General features: G+C 43.6%; 1 protein-coding gene across 1 annotated transcript in view; it reads right to left on the bottom strand.

Moving 5' to 3' along the window:
* GTPBP4 (GTP binding protein 4) overlaps positions 1-17,843 on the bottom strand; it is a 240,503-nt gene that overhangs the window by 195,510 nt on the left and 27,150 nt on the right. The window contains exon 2 of the mRNA XM_078663297.1: positions 7,343-7,513. Within this exon, the coding sequence (XP_078519423.1) occupies positions 7,343-7,513 (171 nt within the window). The remainder of the gene's footprint in view (positions 1-7,342; positions 7,514-17,843) is intronic.

Raw genomic sequence — 17,843 nt, 5'->3', positions numbered from 1 at the left:
ACACAGAAATCTGAGAATATTGCCACAATATAACATTGCAGGGCACATAAAGCAATTAGATTAGATGCAAGCACTAATTTTGTGCAATTCTGCACTGCTACCAGAACATTTATCCGCAAAAATAAACGATTAGCTGATGCATTCTGCTGCTGTGCAATTCAATGTCAAAATAAGTGATTATGCACGTTTCTGTAGTGCCAAAATAAATGTTGCTAAAAAACAACGATGCAAGCTTTGTGGACGGGAACAACAATGCAGGCTTTGAGGACAGGGACTGAGTCCTTAAAAGAGATTTTGCCTGGCATGCCCTTTGAAAAGACAAGTCAAGCCTAGTTCTTGGAATTCCTGTATTTGAAAAGTTGCAAATGTTTTCAGATACAGTCTAGCCGTCCAGTTACCAAAAACAATGTTCAGGTTTTCTTACATACAATATTTTATTATTGGTAATTGAGAAGAGACTTACCTTATCGGCACTACACAGTTGGAATCTACTGCCAACCTAGTCATATGGTTATTTATTTTACTCGGGAAAACAAAGGAGGTAGCCCATGCACTGGTCACAGATTCTTACTACCAGAGTTTAAAAGCAAGAACTAAGTCTTCCCAAACCATGAATAATCTGAACAGCTGCCCAAATATAAATACAGCAATAAAATGTGTTCTGTATAAAACACCATACAAAATGTGAATAAACTTAGACAAGCTAACCAGGCATTTTACCTAGTAAAATCAACCTTTGCTTCAGTCCTTCAGTAAACTGCCCAATGAACAGATATAGGCACTCTTGAAAGAAGCACCCACATTATTAAGATGGCCTACTAAGTATTTTTCCAATAAAATTGTTTTTTTTGTTGTTGCTAGTTTTCTAACTTCTTTTAAATTCATGACTAAAATAAATGTTGAAGATCATTTTCCAGTGCTTCTGGCCCGAAGCACCACGAAGCCCAGACCAGGGATTCCCCTGTGGAGGCTGCTTCCTGAGGCACTTATGGGCCCACCATCCGCGGCGACAGTATGAGAAGAAATATCTAGATACTTCGAAACTAATTGGGGTTCGGCGTCCTCGAGAGCAATGGAGTGAGAGGCCATGTAAGTAGTGCTCAGAAGGGTTTGTACTAAGACAACATAAGGGGTGTGCCAGCAAATGGAGCGGGACATCAAGGTACAGGAAGAAAAATTAGGGGGATATAGAGGCGTCACTTCTGACTGCCCCACAGCTTCTAGACGAATGGCGCGATGCTCAGGAATTGCTACTGGAATCTCTGCGCCGTCTAAAAACGTTTAAATGTACAGCATACCGGCAGCAGCTGCATATAGAGGGAGACAGATCCGAGGCTCTGCTTGCCAAATTAATCAAGAGGGAGAAGCCAGTCACCCCCATAGTCCAGATGCAGTCGAAGGAAGGTAACAGTCTACAGACAAGAGGCGATCTAAGAGGTCTTGTCGGATCATCTAGCGGAAGTCTATACCGGACACCTATCTCCACCTCCAGAGATGAATACTGAATTCTTGGTCACCTTGGGCTTACCCCGGCTGGAGGACGCGGTGGGTGAGTTGCTGTATGACCCGATCCCTAAAGCGGAATTACTGGAGGCTATACAAGCCTCGAGACCAGCGAAAAGCCATGGGAGTGACGGTTTCCTGTGGGTGTTTTATAGGAGGTTAGCGCCGCTGCTGGTGGACCGCCTGCTGGAGGTATATAATGAAGCCTTTCAGCTGCAAATCCTACCAGCCTACACGAAAGAGGCTATGGGGATTATGATCCCTAAGGTGGAAAGGGACCCTCAGATACAGAGTTCATATAAGCCAATTTCCCTATTAAATATAGATATAAACATCCTGAGTGGAATATTAGCGGCCCGGCTGTTGCCTCACACGCAGTACCTGATACACCCCGACCAGGAGGGGTTCATCGCCAACGTAATAGGACTCGTATTTCACTCATATATGGCATTCCCCGACTATAAATCAGGATGACCATGCTCTGGTGCGATTAGATACAGAGCAAGCTTTTGATTTGGTAAACTGGTCCTATATCTGGAGGTTCTGTGAAGAATGGGAGAACGGTCTCTCAAATGGATAGAATTGCTCTACACAGCTCCCCACGCAGCGTACGAATGGGGCGACTGATCTCGAGGGCCTTTGTGCTACATCGACGCACCATACAGGGATGCCAGAGGACGACACTCTTATTCGCAACAGCAATGGAACCGCTAGTGAAGGCCCAGAGGAAGAAATGGAGCGCATGGGGGATCCCCCTAGGAGACACTAACCATGTCTCTCAATGTATGCAGACGATATGTAGCTGTACATCCGACAGCCGATGCAGTCGATCCCTATACTTCTAGATACGCTGCGGGGATTTGGCGACATATCCGGGTTAAGGGTCAATCAGGGCAAATCGAAACTGCTTCCGATCGGACGGCTGGCCTTGGAACCAAGAGAGACACTCTTCCCATGGGTGAAGACCGAGCCTAGATATCTGGGAATTAGGCTGGCAGCCATGCAGGAGGGGGGTTCCTGAAACCTAAAATAGGGAAGGTAATAGAAGGAATACGAGGTTCAATGCGGTTCTGGAGCGAACTGCTTCCATCCCTTATGGGAAGACTTGCCATTCCAAAAATGAATTTTACCACGATGCTTATATGCGATACAGCACTCCCTGTATAAAATCCTGCAAAGCTTTTTAAAACATTGGATAACCTATTAATAGATCTCTTATGGGGTAACAAACGTAAGAGGGTGAGCCTGACCACTCAACAGAGAACGTGGCGGACTTGGTTTAGAATTTTATTATCTGGCCTCTCAGCTGCAGCACGCGGTTCACTGGCTGGAGAACTGGGAGAAAAGATTTTTGGCGGGTACCTTCTCGGGTACCTTCTCTGGGAGCTCACGTCCCAAACTTTTGATGCTGGGGAGAGGGGTCCCTCCAGATTGCCCCTACATAATACAGCACGTTGCAGAGCTCAAGGAACATACAGTTCGAAAGGTTGTGGGACATGCACCATATCCCCCAGAGATGTCGCTTTGGGCCATTCAGCCATTCTCTAAAATCGCGACCATCCGCAGATGTGATGGAGGACGGATGCCTAACAATGGTTGATTTATTTGAAAATAAACACTTTATTACACTAAAAAAATGACTTGGGGAGTGGACAGTTCTTACAATATAGGAAAATATCCCAGGTAACCCAGGAGATATGGCGCACGTTCCCGGAGGAGCCCTCGGTTACAAACATACTACAAGTAATTTTAGGTATGGCCCAGGGACAGCGTCTGATCTTCCACTTGTTTTGGGCGATTCGGGAGGATAGGGGGATCTGGGTACACCCCGTTCAATCAAAATGGGCACCAGTGGTGGACGCTCCCCTAACTGAAAAAGATTGGATCAAAATACAAGAGGGGGTCTAACGAGTTAGCTTGAATACGCAGTTTAAATTAAGACAATATAACTTTGTGCATCAAACTTACCTCACGACAAAAACACTAGGCAAAATATATCCAGATAAGTCGGGCAATATCCCTGCTGTGATGAAAGAGAAGCAGATTTTATACATACGACTTGAGCCAGCTCAACTTTGGTCTCTTGCTAGACAGGAATTTTACCCAAACTAAAAAAAGCCACTCGGTGGGTGATTCCCGGGGAGGTCCTCACGGTCCTATTGTGATTACTCCCTACTCTGAAGGGCAAAAACCTCAGTAGGAAATTCGTAATACTGGGGTTAGTCCTTGCAAAGAGTTGCATAGAAATATCCTGGATTGGCCATGCCCCACCAAGAGTAGTAATGTGGGTGAAGGATGCGTATGAGTGGGCAACAGCATAGGCAGTCTGGATGAAGCAAGTACGACACAATGAGAAAACGGAGGATGATGTACGGGCGTGTGAAGCAAGGATCAAAGAATTAAGGGAGAGACACCCACCAGTGCTCCATCCCCCCACCAAACACTGGTACTAGGAACAACCCATAGAGAACAGAGCTGTGACTAACACACCTCGACATGCCAGGAGTAGATTAGAAGTGAAGCCGGACTAGGAATCAATCTAGACCAGAGGTAGACTTCAGACACACAAGGGAGGGTGGGTGGGGTGGTATGCGGGGGATTTACATGGTTACGTTGACAAGAGAGTATTCTCTGAGAATGTCATGTGATTATACATGATAAGAATAAGCAAATGGACTGCTTAGGGTCAGAGGACCATTCCATAAGAGATTAGAAATGTATAGTCACTATCCAAAGTTTCATTATATGTATTGTAATGCCCGCTATAATGTCAAATGCCCAAAAAAACATTAAAAAGATTAAAGGAGTACTGAAGAGGCGTGCTCATAGCGAAACTGCATTAAGGGCAAATATTTGAAATGAATTAAAATGAAGGGGACAAAAAAGCACTGGAAATACTACTGAAGCATATAGAAGAGCTCTTTAAACCAGCTGTATCCAGTCCATGACTGCTTCTCCTTGATCTTTGTACTAGGGTACCACCCAGGTGCAATGCATTAGGTATTTTCCGGCACCTTAAAGCTTTACTGCTGGTATAGAAACTCATGGTTTTCCTCTTGATTGTGATTAAAGATATGCTCTTAAAACTCAATCAGATTTTTCCATCTGGCTTTGCCATGTTACCTCTTACAACACCCAACAGTCTCTGCAGCATCAGCCTATGTAAAATTCTGGATTGATCAGAACCCGGGGGAACCATCTTTCTTAGACGCCATAGGCCAGCCAAGACAAAGGAAAAAAAACATACTGGCTGCCTATGCCTAAATAGATTAATTTATTCTTAAAAGTCTCTGGAATTCAGCATGACTTGCACATCATTTCTATGATATATGAAGTGAGATGGCACAAGAATCCAAGCTGAATAACCCAAAAATGTTTGCAGATTTTGGCAGAGACATGGAATTGATGGTCTTGGATGTATCAGCAGAGTTTGGTATATATGATTGTGCACGTCTGTTTATTGGTTTAAATTAAACGTTTTATGCCATATGAAAAGACTTCAATCTTTTTGGCCAGAGGATTAGCAGGTGGGATTACTCTCCCTAACTTCCAACTTTTTTCCACCAAAATTCTTATGGTGGTCCCTTTTCTGCACTTTATTCACCGATATTGTGTATTATATTGCACTGCACGAGGATTGTTGTAATACACTTGCGCCAAAAAAACTGATTTGTTTGCTTTTGTTCAATTTAGTTGAATTAGAACTGCATTTCTAATTTGTTTTAGGTTTCCTCCTATACACCTATATCCCACATGATTGTGTAATATGTACTTTGTCCCCTTGTCCCGTGGGCATATAGGAATGTCCTTAATGGAGATGCACTAAATTGTAGAAGTAAAGCAAGGGAAATTTCCTCATTCAGCGAAGGCAATGAGACAAAGGTATCCTAGAAACTCTTGAGGTGGTCCAGGATTAATACATACCTGCAGACTATTCTGTCCTGCAGTTGCAAACATCCTGTGATGTCGTTTGCGGAATGTTTACTGCTGAAATTAGTTGTTTCAATAAGGAAAGTAATTATAGCAGTTAAACATGTTTTTTTAAATTACTGTGCAGATAATGGGAGTCAGTGGAGATTTCAGAGTGTGAGACTGATATGTTCAAATTGCCATTTTTCAGTGGTAATTCAGATGGGTGCATAGAGAGTGGCTTTAAGTGGGTAGTCAAAGAGGGCAGTAAGAAAGACGATGTCCTAGCCCAAGCACCACAAAATTAGCAAAGTCAATGAAAAGGTAACTTTTGGGAAAAAAAGTCACTTGATTTATCGATTGGGGCCAAATAATTAGCATTAAAAGAAAATGCTGTTGATCTCGACCAGCCTTCTCGATTAAAAGCACAAAGGCTCTATTGCTACTACTGGAATATACACAAGCAATCAAAATTATATGAAAATGTAATTACAAATAGATTATATATGCCATCTTGTTAAAAAACACTGACATTGGCTTTAGCCAAATGACACCTTTCTTCAGTACATACATGGAGCACAACTGATTTCTATTCAAAGACAATTCAAATGGGTCCCTCTCTCATCCTTTGCAAACGTATGAATAGACAGTGGGATAGTAAGCACTATAACCAAGTCAAAATGCATGACATTGAACCCGCAAAAAAGTATAGGCAGAATATCACTTCTGATTGTAATGTTTTAGAGCAGATTCAAATTTTAACCAGGGGTTTAATATTAGGGAGACACAAGATTGATATAGCCAACTTACAAAAAAACAAGGTCATAGTTTGCTACAGAGGTGGAGCACTAAATTAATTTCCAGTCAACTCTGTAGGAAGTGCGATAACTCCATCTGCCAAAGTATAGAACGTGAAAGTCTCTGTAGTCAACTATAGTGCAAAATGAAAGAAGGAATGCTAGCAGTTAATTTTAAATGGCTCTTAGGTTACCAAAGCATAAGCCAACATTACAACTTCTCATGGATCTTGACAAGGATTCTAGATTATACAAGATCAGTTTATAACACTGGTCTATTGGGTCGAAAATGAAGGCTCCTCAGCTCAAATCCTATGAAGTAGCTTTCTCTGATCCGCTGCAAACATCAGAAACTTCTCCTCTAACCCTGGTTTCTCTTTGAGAGATCGATGATTTTCAATGTAAGTATGCACAGCCTTTGGCTAGAACACCTTTCTAAAAATACTATGACAAAGCTCTTCAAGGTCCTTTCTGCTGGTGTTTCAGATGTCATATGATAACACTGCATTAGCAAAAGCACTTGGTAAAGTAATAATTAGTTTGGGAAAAAACAGCCACAAAATTCTCTGCAAACTGCACTTTGTATGAAAAATGAGGCCAAAATAAAAAATAAACAAAATCAATTTTAAATCTGGCATCCAGCCAGTCGATAATCAGACCAAAAACTGGACGGAGTAATTTTCCATACCTAAAACTTGACCTGCCTCAAAGTGCTGTTCAGTGTCAACTTTTTGGATTGATCAGGAATCACAAGCCAAAGAGAAGCATTACTGAACTGCAGATTTGTAAATTTGTTACTGGTGTTTTTCGCAGTTTACAAATCTTTGAAGCACTCCTGGCTGTGAAGGTTTAGAAAGCTTATATTACCAGGCAAAATTATTCACTAAACATGACATGGTAAACAGATATAATCCCCCTCCTTACTAAAGAAGTTTACAGATGAACAACTGGAGGGATAATAACTCCCCTACTACAGGCTTACCACATATGGGAAATGTGGCTTAAAAGGCTATATATGCATTTTCATTGTGCAACGACATGATTGCCAATGTAGTCAATTTGCTGATCCACAAATCACAAAGGTTAAAGTGCTACACAATAGAAAGGACTCTGTCCATTTAAACGATACTTACATCCAGTTTGGGGAAATCTGTAAGGATTTGGGTGAGCCTGTCATGGTAATTTTGCTGTGTGTATTTTACTTTTCTCATATAAAAATGCCGAATACGATTGATCTGGTAATGCTTGTGAATAACAGTTGGAGTCTTCCGCTGTGTCTTTGATAAGGTTATGTCTATGAAGTCCTGCAAAACAAGAAAACACATTTTAGAAAGCATAGGTTAAATAAGTTAAAACACTCTGTTTTGAGTGATAAAAAATAAAAAAAGCATTGCCAATTTACTGACTGTAGGATATCTGTAAAAAGAGGAAACAACCGGAACGACGAGGCCAGAGACTTGAGTTCCGGAAACCAGCAAGCGAAAACACACTTGCCAGAACAACAATTTGCCATAACCACGCACATGCGTGGTTAAGGCAAAGAATAGGTGGGGAAAGAGTAGCGTCGGGAAGTGGACAAGCGGACAAAGACAGGTAAGTGGTGCTGGGGCTGGGTCGGGGTAGTTGAATGGGGTGGTGGGGGTTCGGGGTAGTTTTAAGGGATGTTGTGGGATCAGGGAAGTTTTCAGGGGTGGGAGGGTTCAGGATAGGTTTTCCAGGGTGGTTTGGGCATCAGTAATACGCGATGTCCTTAGTCCTCAAACCCTAAAAACGTCAAAATTTGAATACATTTTTTCATGGCACATGCCCTGATATTACAAAGTCTTTTACAAGCTCGAGCCATTTTTTTAACCCTTTTTTTAAAGTAGTATATTTAGACGATTCCAAGTTCTGTGTTATGACTGAACTAGTGACCACCATTTTGATAAACACTTGAGTAGTTGGAGCCGTGAACAAACTGTTAAAGATAGGCAACTGAGTAAATCATAAAATAGATTAGAGAGGAGACCCCACTGGGTTAGATGACTCATCAAGCAAAATAGTTTTAGTGACAATTTGGTGAAATGTGGACAAGCCCAAAACATTCATATCCAATCTTCCTGAACTTATGATGTGCACCTAGGGCATCAGAAATGCACTCCGGCATAAATTATATGTAGAAATACAGTTGATAAATATAATAGCCATTTGCTTAAATAAAGAGCATCCAACGGAAAGGGGCGACTTTAGACGTGGTAAAGTTAAGAGTGTTAGTGATTTCCAATTGATTTTCGGTTAAACTAATTTCAGGTTCTTTTCTCCATTTTCCAGCAATTTTCACGCAGGTAGTAACTGGAGTGGATCATTAAAGTTCTATATCAAAAACCTATGTCTTAATCCCAGAAATAATGAGTTTATGGAGAAGTTAACATACCATCAATTTTAGCTAAAAAGGATTAAACAACTGCATCAATCTGTGAAAATGCAATCTGAAACAAACTATTGCAAACTTCTCTATGCATGTATTCACCAGAAGGTTAGTTACCAAATGGGATCAATTTTCTTGACTTCTGTTGATTGCAGTGGGTGTCAAAAAGGTAAAACATTTGGGGGCACAATCTTTCTTGTGTGAGAATTGATTAGAATATTTAAGAAAAAATACATACATATTTCCAAACAATGCCCTTGCATTTGGACACGCACTCCTCCAATTGGAGATTGAAAACAAAATCATTTTTGCTTTACATTTTTAACTAACTTTAAATGCAAACCACAAACTCCGGCATGCATCGTAACTATTTTCACCAAGAAGAGCACACCGGAGGCTCATTAAGCAAAGTAAAATGTAGGGAAATGTGGGAGAGTAAAATGTGCATACTCGAACTGCCTCTGAGAAAAGAGCTTATAAGCTCTGAAAAGCGCCAGGCAGCGGGACAAAGGTATTGGAGTGAGGATGCTGTTCCTTTCGAATAAAATTATTTTGTTTTAAAATCACCAACTGGAGGAGTGCGTGTCCGAATGTAAGGGCATTGTTTGGATATAATATATATATATATATATATATATATATATATATATATATATATATATATATATATATCGGGAATGTACTCAAAGACTTCCCAAAGTTTCATGCCGATCGGATGAATGGTGTAGTAATGCATAAAAGGACAAACAGACAGACATACATTCGTTTTGAGAGATATATAGATATATATATATATATATATACACACACACACATATACATATACATACACACACACACATACATACATACACACACACACACACACTCTCTCAGACATCTTCCCAATCAGGAGATGGACGAGACAGGGATATCCCCTCTAGCCCCTCATGTTTCTCTGGCAATGGAACCTCTGGCCATCCTCATTCGTTCTGACGATCAGGTTCAAGGCTGGAAATGGACAGACTCTCGAGGACAAAATTCACCTCATATGCAGAAGATGTCCCACTCTCTCGCAGAGGCCCTAGATGCCTGCAGATCTTCGAAGGAGTTTCTGGATTACGCCTCAACTCCGCAAAATCAACCCTGGTTCCCCAGCATCTATAAAGAGAATACTTTGATTGGCAGTCCACCATCCCCATCAGACGGCAATTGTTTAAATACTTGTGAATCTGGGTCGCCCTGCTACCCGAGCTGGCCTGGGAGCTTAATATCACCCCACTTGTCACAAAAGCCAAAGTGGACCTCCAGAAGCGGCAAAAACTACCACTCAATCCATTAGGTAGAATAGCACTTTTTAAAATGACGATTCTTCCTCGATTCCGCTACATCATTCAAAATACTCCATTCCATATCCCCTCGGGGACTGGTTCAAGGGACTGGACAGTTTGATCTCGAGTTTCCTCTGGAATGGTTTGCGGCCACGCATGGCCCTTTCTCACTGCCAAATTCCACCCTTCGATGGAGGCATGGGGCTGACAACTTTGTATTCATATTACCTAGCAATCCCTCTCCAAGCACTGCACGATTGGTTCACTGGGGGCTGATCTGACCATGGCCTACAGGACCAAGCTAAAAGATCTGGGTCTCTCTCAAATCCAAGCTTTGGTGTATGGTAGTCCCATCCCACAGAATTTACCCACAGTAACCTGCGCGGTCTTGCTAGCCTGGCCTGCCTCCCAGCGTCACACCCAATGGGTGAATAAACGGACCCAGCAAACACTCCTTTGGCAAGGTACATTGCTGCGGGAGGTGGGATCTTATTGGCATCTCACAGCTCGGTGATGTTTGGGTCAGTGACCATAGTGGTTCCTTTTCGGACCTTCAGAGCAGACTCTCACTCCACCTGTTTAAGTTTAAGTATTTTCAGCTTCGCCACGCTCTTGACGTACATATAGCAACAGGCACATCGCTTCCAGAGTAAAGCCCCCTAGAAGCTCAAATCACAATGGGCAATATGGAGAAGGCAGGGGTATCACGCATTTATCACTCCTTAACTAACAATGGTCCCACCTCTCTTGTCCCATTCGGAACTAAATGGGAGACCTGGTTAGGTGCTCTGAAGGACAAGGACTGGAAGGATGCTTTGATGGCCGCCAAAACCACCACCGCCTCAGCCAGACTTCGCTTGGTCCAACTATATTACTTGCAGGCCTCCTATCTCACCCCAGTCCGCTTACACATGGCAGGCCTAATCCCACAATCAGCCTGTACAAGATGTGGGGAGGAGCCCGCAGATTTATTCCATATGGTATGGTCTTGCCCACGCATAGCTTCCTATGTGGAAGTCATTGGAAACAAAGCTTACAGAGGTGCTGGGATTCGGGGTTCCTCACAACCCCTTGAATATATTATTGGGTGTCACAGACGGACTGGATGGGTCTAGAGCAGACAAATTATTCTTGGGCACCGCCCCTGTGGTGGCCAAACGTGACACTGCGATGGCGTGGAAGAATCTCGTCCTGCCTACTATAGCCAAATGGCGCACAGGAGTAGACTGGTGCGCCACACAAGAACTGCTACTGTATGAAGCCAAACACTGGAAAATTTGAGGTAAATAGTTGGGAATGGTGGGGTAATCAACTCCCCTGTCCTATCTAGATCTAGTTCTATACATCATTTAGAGGGTAGTGATACGACATGTATACCAACGTAAGAATGTTTTACTCGCATAATGTCAAATGTAATTATGCTGCTGAATATGCTGTACTGTTTGTATTCAGGTTTTTATTATGGTCTCTTTACAAAATCAATAGAATGGATAAAAATGCTATTTTCTTTTTTATAACCAACTTTATTAAGAAACCTGTGACAAAACACAGTATATACAGTGTTAAGAATTGGTCAACGCACATGCAGAGTGGTACAGCAATCCCAGTCATCAATGTTCCATAACATTATCCAGTCATATCGGCACCTCATATCGACAACCCATAATAGCGACACCATTTCCTCCATATGCGTTCATGCTCCTTAGGGCAGCCACAAGCCTCAAATATCGGCTTCTCCTGGTGAGCGCACCTGTCCACACCTGTGAGCAAGCTTCTAACAGTAGGCGGCTTATGCGGTTTCCATGCATGGGCTACATCTCCTTTGGTGACCAAACAGGCCATCCCCAGAAAAACACGTTCAGCTCTAGGGCCCCCTACGTTCGCCATTGACCCCAATCGTGCAGGGTGGTGCATTAGGTCCAGAGCGCGGCCAATGACAGAAGAAAGTACCTGGCCCACGCCCTCCCAAAAGGGCCACAGCACCAGACACTACTAGGCCACTATTAGGGGGTGGGGGAGAATATCGCCCGCGGGAAGCACACACACACCACACCGCTTGTGCATCGGAGAGCAAGTAATTCAATTGAATCATAAGCAGTCGCGATGAAATCACCAATTGCCGAGACGCCCTTAGAGCCTTCCTCCATTCTTCTTTTTCCAAGTCACCCACCCAGGAAACCTCTCTCTTTCTCTCTCTGTCAGGCCCCCTCAAGGCCATAAGGTGCATGGAATACTAAAGAGCATTAGATCGCATAAGTGCTCCTTTACCCAGCCTCCCGAGGAAAATATTTGCTTCCAACAGACTGTATTCGGGCAACAAGTCATTCGGGAGCCTGCAAGGCGTCACGCAATTGAAGGTACCAAAAGAACTGCGAGTTTGACAGAATATTTAACCTTTAACTCCTAAAACCACATGATGCTTCCTCTCTTGAAGAAATCTCCCAGACAAGGGATCCCAATATGATCCCAGGGGGTAAAACCCTTTAGAGTCGACAGCTGACAAAGCTATAAAGGAAACGGGAGCACCATTCGATTTTTGTTTCCGGATCTTAGCGAAATGCTTGAGCTTTACTCTAATGTGCATTCTAGCAGCATGTTCACATATCTCATTGGTCATTCATCTCCCTTTTTCCTTGCTTTATTCTTGAGTGCAAATCCTATTCACTTATTGTATTGAAGTATACACTTGAATATTCAAGATAATATTAGTGACATGTTTATAATTTGTTGTGTTGTAGATTCCTGAGGAGGATATACCAGATCGTACATAGGTAATTTGTGATGACTCTTATCCCCTGAAGAAGGGTTCCGATTGAACCCGAAATGCATTGGGATGGTCTTTGTTAATGTATTGTAGACAGGGATTGTCATTGGTAATCCACTGTATACATATGAAGTTTAACTCAACTATTGCTTTTTGTTAAGATGATGAAATTCTGCATTCTTTGAAATCTTGTATTCTGTTTTTGCTTCAAGTAACTGTACAGGTTTGTTACTTTTACTGATGAAATGTCTTATTGACTACGTTTCTTTAATAGAATACATTTGAACAGACAAGTGTTTGTGTAATTTTTGAAGAAATTTTTGTCCTCGGCTGTGCACCACGTAGGTTCTGGTTTTTCCAAAGCATCCTTTTGTTTTAAAGCTATAAAAGGTGTGGGTAGGTTGATCCAAGTACATTTTTTGGCGCGCATTCGCGCACGTAGAGGGAAAACGTTGATTATTTAAAGTTAGATATAAATGGTTAGAAATGTCAATATGATTATGATTGTTCTAGAAAGGTCTGAATAGATTAAACTTATGTCATTATTTTAAATTTATAGGCAAACCCCTGAAGAAGGGCTAATATGAGCCCGAAATGCATTGGATAAAATTAAGATCTTCTGGATGCCTATTGATTCATCATGCGCTAGAAAAAGGCCCGGATCGGCATATCTGCGCACGAGAAATTATTGAATTCATTAAGGTCGCACATGTTAAAAGTTGAAACATGATATGAAGTATTGGTCGAATATTAATTGAATTATATGCAAATAAAATCGTTGAAAATTGGATGAAAGTTTTGGTGTAGTGAATAACATTCACGTCAAAAGCTGTAACTTCACTCCATCTTCTCTTTGTGAAAGCTATAAAGGTGTCATCCTTGTGAGACGGCGACCCCGAACAGTGAGCAGGAGAGCAGCCCACCAACAGGTGAGGGACACTCTGCCGTCTTGCTTGCGAGTATCAGGTAGACGCGTTCCATACAGAAGATCAAGCAGGCACATCTATAACCAATGTGTGGATTTCCAGCCGGTATGCCGGATCATCCCACCCCGTGAATCCGTCATTAACCAGTACCAAGTGTGTTGCAAGACAATATAAGTTGATGCAGCAAGCTGGCTCTGTATTTACTATACCAAAATGAAGTATAGTGTGGACATAGTCCAGTGGAATCCCAAAGGTAAGCAGAGGTAACAGTAGATAGCACCTTACTCTCTATTTGTGGTAGTGTGGGTGAGCAGTAATGCTTTATCAGAGGGTAGTGCAGGGGTGGTGGGATGATATCGCCCGACGCCCGAACCATGTTGATTTTTATGATGGGCAAGAAGATTTAATGTCTATTTTGTCTGGCGGATAAGTAGACATTAAATCACGTAAATAATATCGGAGCTGTGAGCACCGTGAGGCTCATAATCAATCAGAAATGGGTAATAAAAAGTTAGAGAATCGTTGGAGGCCTCTAATCCACATGAGCACCGACCGCGCTCCCCCCACCCCCCTGAAACGCCATCAAATTACCAGGCACAGGAAACATCTATGCCCCGCCCCCTAAAAAAACATGGATCAAGCACTGTCAGCAGCTCAGCATCGAAACACGCGAGTTAACAATGGCCGTTGGCTGCACCTCTCTACCCGCCACCACCAAGGAATGGCGTAAGTGCCTGCCGTGCCGGAAGGCCACCTGTGCAATGGGCCGAGGGGCCTGAGGTACCAGCTGCGGCAGGGGGCGTCCTCCCGCCGTCACTTCTACTAATCTGTCTTTTGTAGAGAACACTAAGAAGGAGGCATGCAAGAGACGTGGCAGGGCACAGAGCTGGCTGAGGGCTGTCGGAGGGAAGCGGTGAGAATCAAAGGCCAGTGGGGAGGCCTGGGATTGTGACAATGGTAATTGTGAGGCTTCATGCGCCTGAGGCATGGGGGTTGTCTAGTGTGAGCCTGCTTGGGTGGGTTACATGAGTCTGTTCTGCAGTAGGCATATGACTGCCACCCGTCAGTGTGGGACACTTTGTGTGTCACTTGTGTGTTTGTGAACTATGACTCCATATGTCCGGTATTTATAGAACGTGACAGACGCATTTGGCCAGTTTCTAAGCACCGTGGTTTTCATGAGACACTGGGAGGTCAACTTGTCTCGTCAGGGTCACAAATCATCTATAGGGAAATCCACGATTAAACTTTTATTTTTTTAAACAGGGCTGTAGGCGATATTGATTTAAGACTATTGGTAAACTCAGCCGGGTGTTGGGCTTAGGGGCACTGCGCAGAAAAAAAAAAAAACAAGCATTGGAAATGCAATAGGTCTCGCAGCATTAGAGTTAGTGCATTTAGAATTGTTTATGGGTTTTTTGTTGTAAATCTTTTGCATTTTTATTTTTTGTAGCCAATGCTAAAGAATTACAAATCAAAAAAGCAATAAACATTTGTAAAAGCTTTAACTAAAAATCACTAGTAGATATGCTATATGCTATGCTGATGAAAACGCTTGCATATGGTGGGTGGATTAAGGGCCAGAGACTCCTTTTTGTCATGGAAATGTTTTTGGTTACTTGGCGTTGCGTGGGTGAGTGGCGTTGCGTGGGTGAGTGGCGTTGCGTGGGTGAGTGGCGTTGCGTGGGTGAGTGGCGTTGCGTGGGTGAGTGGCGTTGCGTGAGTGAGTGGCGGTGGGTGAGTGGCGTTGCGTGGGTGAGTGGCGTTGCGTGGGTGAGTGGCGTTGCGTGGGTGAGTGGCGTTGCGTGGGTGAGTGGCGTTGCGTGGGTGAGTGGCGTTGCGTGGGTGAGTGGCGTTGCGTGGGTGAGTGGCGTTGCGTGGATGAGTGGCGTTGCGTGGATGAGTGGCGTTGCGTGGCGTGGTGTCTGCAGTGCGCTCCCTGCCACATGAGATAAAAGTCAAGCCAGGAATGCAAACCTGTTAATCACAGAGAAATATTTGATCAGCACATCTATTCCACTGGACGTGGTCAGAACTAAGTGTTAAAAAGATTAGAAGAAATGAAAAGAAAAGATAATGGAATCCAACACAAACTCACCTGCAACACGGTTCTGTTGGGCGGCAGGTTTGTCTCGAAAAAAACCTAATAAGGGACATTTATTTGTTTTGGCTCTAGAAGCAGCTGTTTAAAGGACAGATTCATTTATGTGTTTCAATGCAGAGTCAACATGCCATCTTTTAAACGCTGCCTCAAGATGCGTTGATGCAATGTGAAGCATGCTGGTTCCATTAATGTAGGAAGGGAGAGGAAATCTTGCTGAGAAGCTCGATTTAAACCGTTCAGTATACAGCAGAGGCGCTTTCAGTGACAAACACCACAGTGAATAATGATCACCCGAGGTAGACTTCACTGATCAAGACTTGTGGGAATTAGACATACAGTTTGAAGATTATTTCACAATACTCATTGATCACGTGAAAACCACAGCGTGACTTCCATATAGACGGAGATCAGCAGTCAAGATCATGCACGCTATGAACTGGTTTTGGATAAACGCTTGGTGGGAAATGCTGCTGCGTCCCAGCCAGTTCACAAGTGTGTCGTAATGGTTTCATGACATGCCCGCAATGTTTATGCGCAATGGTGCCCTTTGAAATAAATGGCGACAGATAGGGTAATGAGAGCGGGGTATCGAAGTTGCCAGCCCGCTTTTCGTAAGATAAGGAACTGCGGGGCCTGCCGCTTTTTATCCCCGCTCCCAGTCCAGACTGGTGGAACAGTAAAAGAGGCGCCTGGGCATAACAAGCCTTTCACCGTAACACGGCGGGCAGGGGAGGGGGCGGAGAGGGGAGAGGTGCGACACGACAGGCAGGCAGGCAGGGGAGGAGAGTAGGAGGAGGAGGGGGGAGGAGAGTAGGGGAGGCACGGCCTAGCGGCCGTGCAATCAAGTAGTGAGGGGGCAGAGCTGGGGGAGGCTGTGAGAGAGAGTAGGCAAGGCAGGCGGCTGGGGGCATGTGCACGCGCATTTAAGCTCAATGCGCATGCGCATTGAGCTTAAATTTCTCGTGCACTGCAAGGAATCGCCACGATTCCTTGCAGTGTGGATAAAACCTGACGATCGTAGGGTTTAGCAAGATTTTGGGGGTGAATGTAAAGAGGCTTGATGTGTGCATAAGTGCCTCTCAGGCAATACTTAGCATGAGCCCCTTCCCCTCCAAGAACACACCCCCACAGAGTTATTTTAAGTTTGCACAGCTGCATTTCATGTCCAGATGAATACTGAGAATGATAATTTTTCATCACTGAATAGAACTGATGTAGCTTATGAAAATAACACACAGTTTAAACAAACTGGAGATATACCAATAAAATACATCTATATTATTATAAATAACACCACTATTGTTTCATGGCGATCATGTCCGTAAAGGAAAGTAATTTGTGTTACAGCATAAGCGTTTAAAGAGTTTGCAATTGTTTCAAGACTATTTCTATACCATAACTGTGCAACGTTTCTCTACACGGACATAACCGCTTTACTCGCCATTAGAAAGTGACACAGACTATAAGGCAATGAAATATCACACAGGAGCACACTGAAAACGTGCAAATGTCACACTTAAGACTGAAAACTTGGCAACTTTGGACAATGCGGGGGTGGGGTGCCGTGCAGACTGAATACCTGTACCAGTCAGATCCTTCAAGACTGACTCTTCGGCTGTTAGCATTAATTTGCAAATCCCCGCCTCAATACCTCAAGTGATTGTAACATTGTTTGGACACGGGAAGTCTTTTTGCAATAAAGCTTATTTGATTCTACAGCCACGATTTCTACTGAAGACGGAGGGAAGAGAGGGGAGGGGGGAGGAGAAATGCGACACGGCGGGAAGGGGAGGGGGCGGAGCTGATTGGAATTGAATTGGTTGAAGTGTGAATTTTTTTAAGTGGGTGAGGGAATGTAACACTGGTTTGGCAGGAGAGACCACTGGGACAGAAGCAACATTGCAGGGCTGGGGGGTGTTGTAAAGCAAACGGGTGACCGAGCAGTGAGGGGTGGAATAAAGCAAACTGACGAGCGAAACATGAAGCAGGCAAGGAATACTACTGGCAAGAAAGCAACCTGGAGGAGGTGAGGCACAGGAGTTCCAGCAGCGCATTACTGAGGCAGGTGAGGAACGGGAGCAGGCAAAGCCCAGGTCAAGCAGCGCATCACTGAGGCCGGTGAG

The sequence above is a fragment of the Lissotriton helveticus genome, chromosome 10 (genome assembly GCF_964261635.1).
Source record: "Lissotriton helveticus chromosome 10, aLisHel1.1, whole genome shotgun sequence".
NCBI lineage: Eukaryota > Metazoa > Chordata > Amphibia > Caudata > Salamandridae > Lissotriton > Lissotriton helveticus.
Note: the sequence above shows the minus strand (reverse complement) of the source record. Positions and strands in the feature narration are given on the sequence as shown.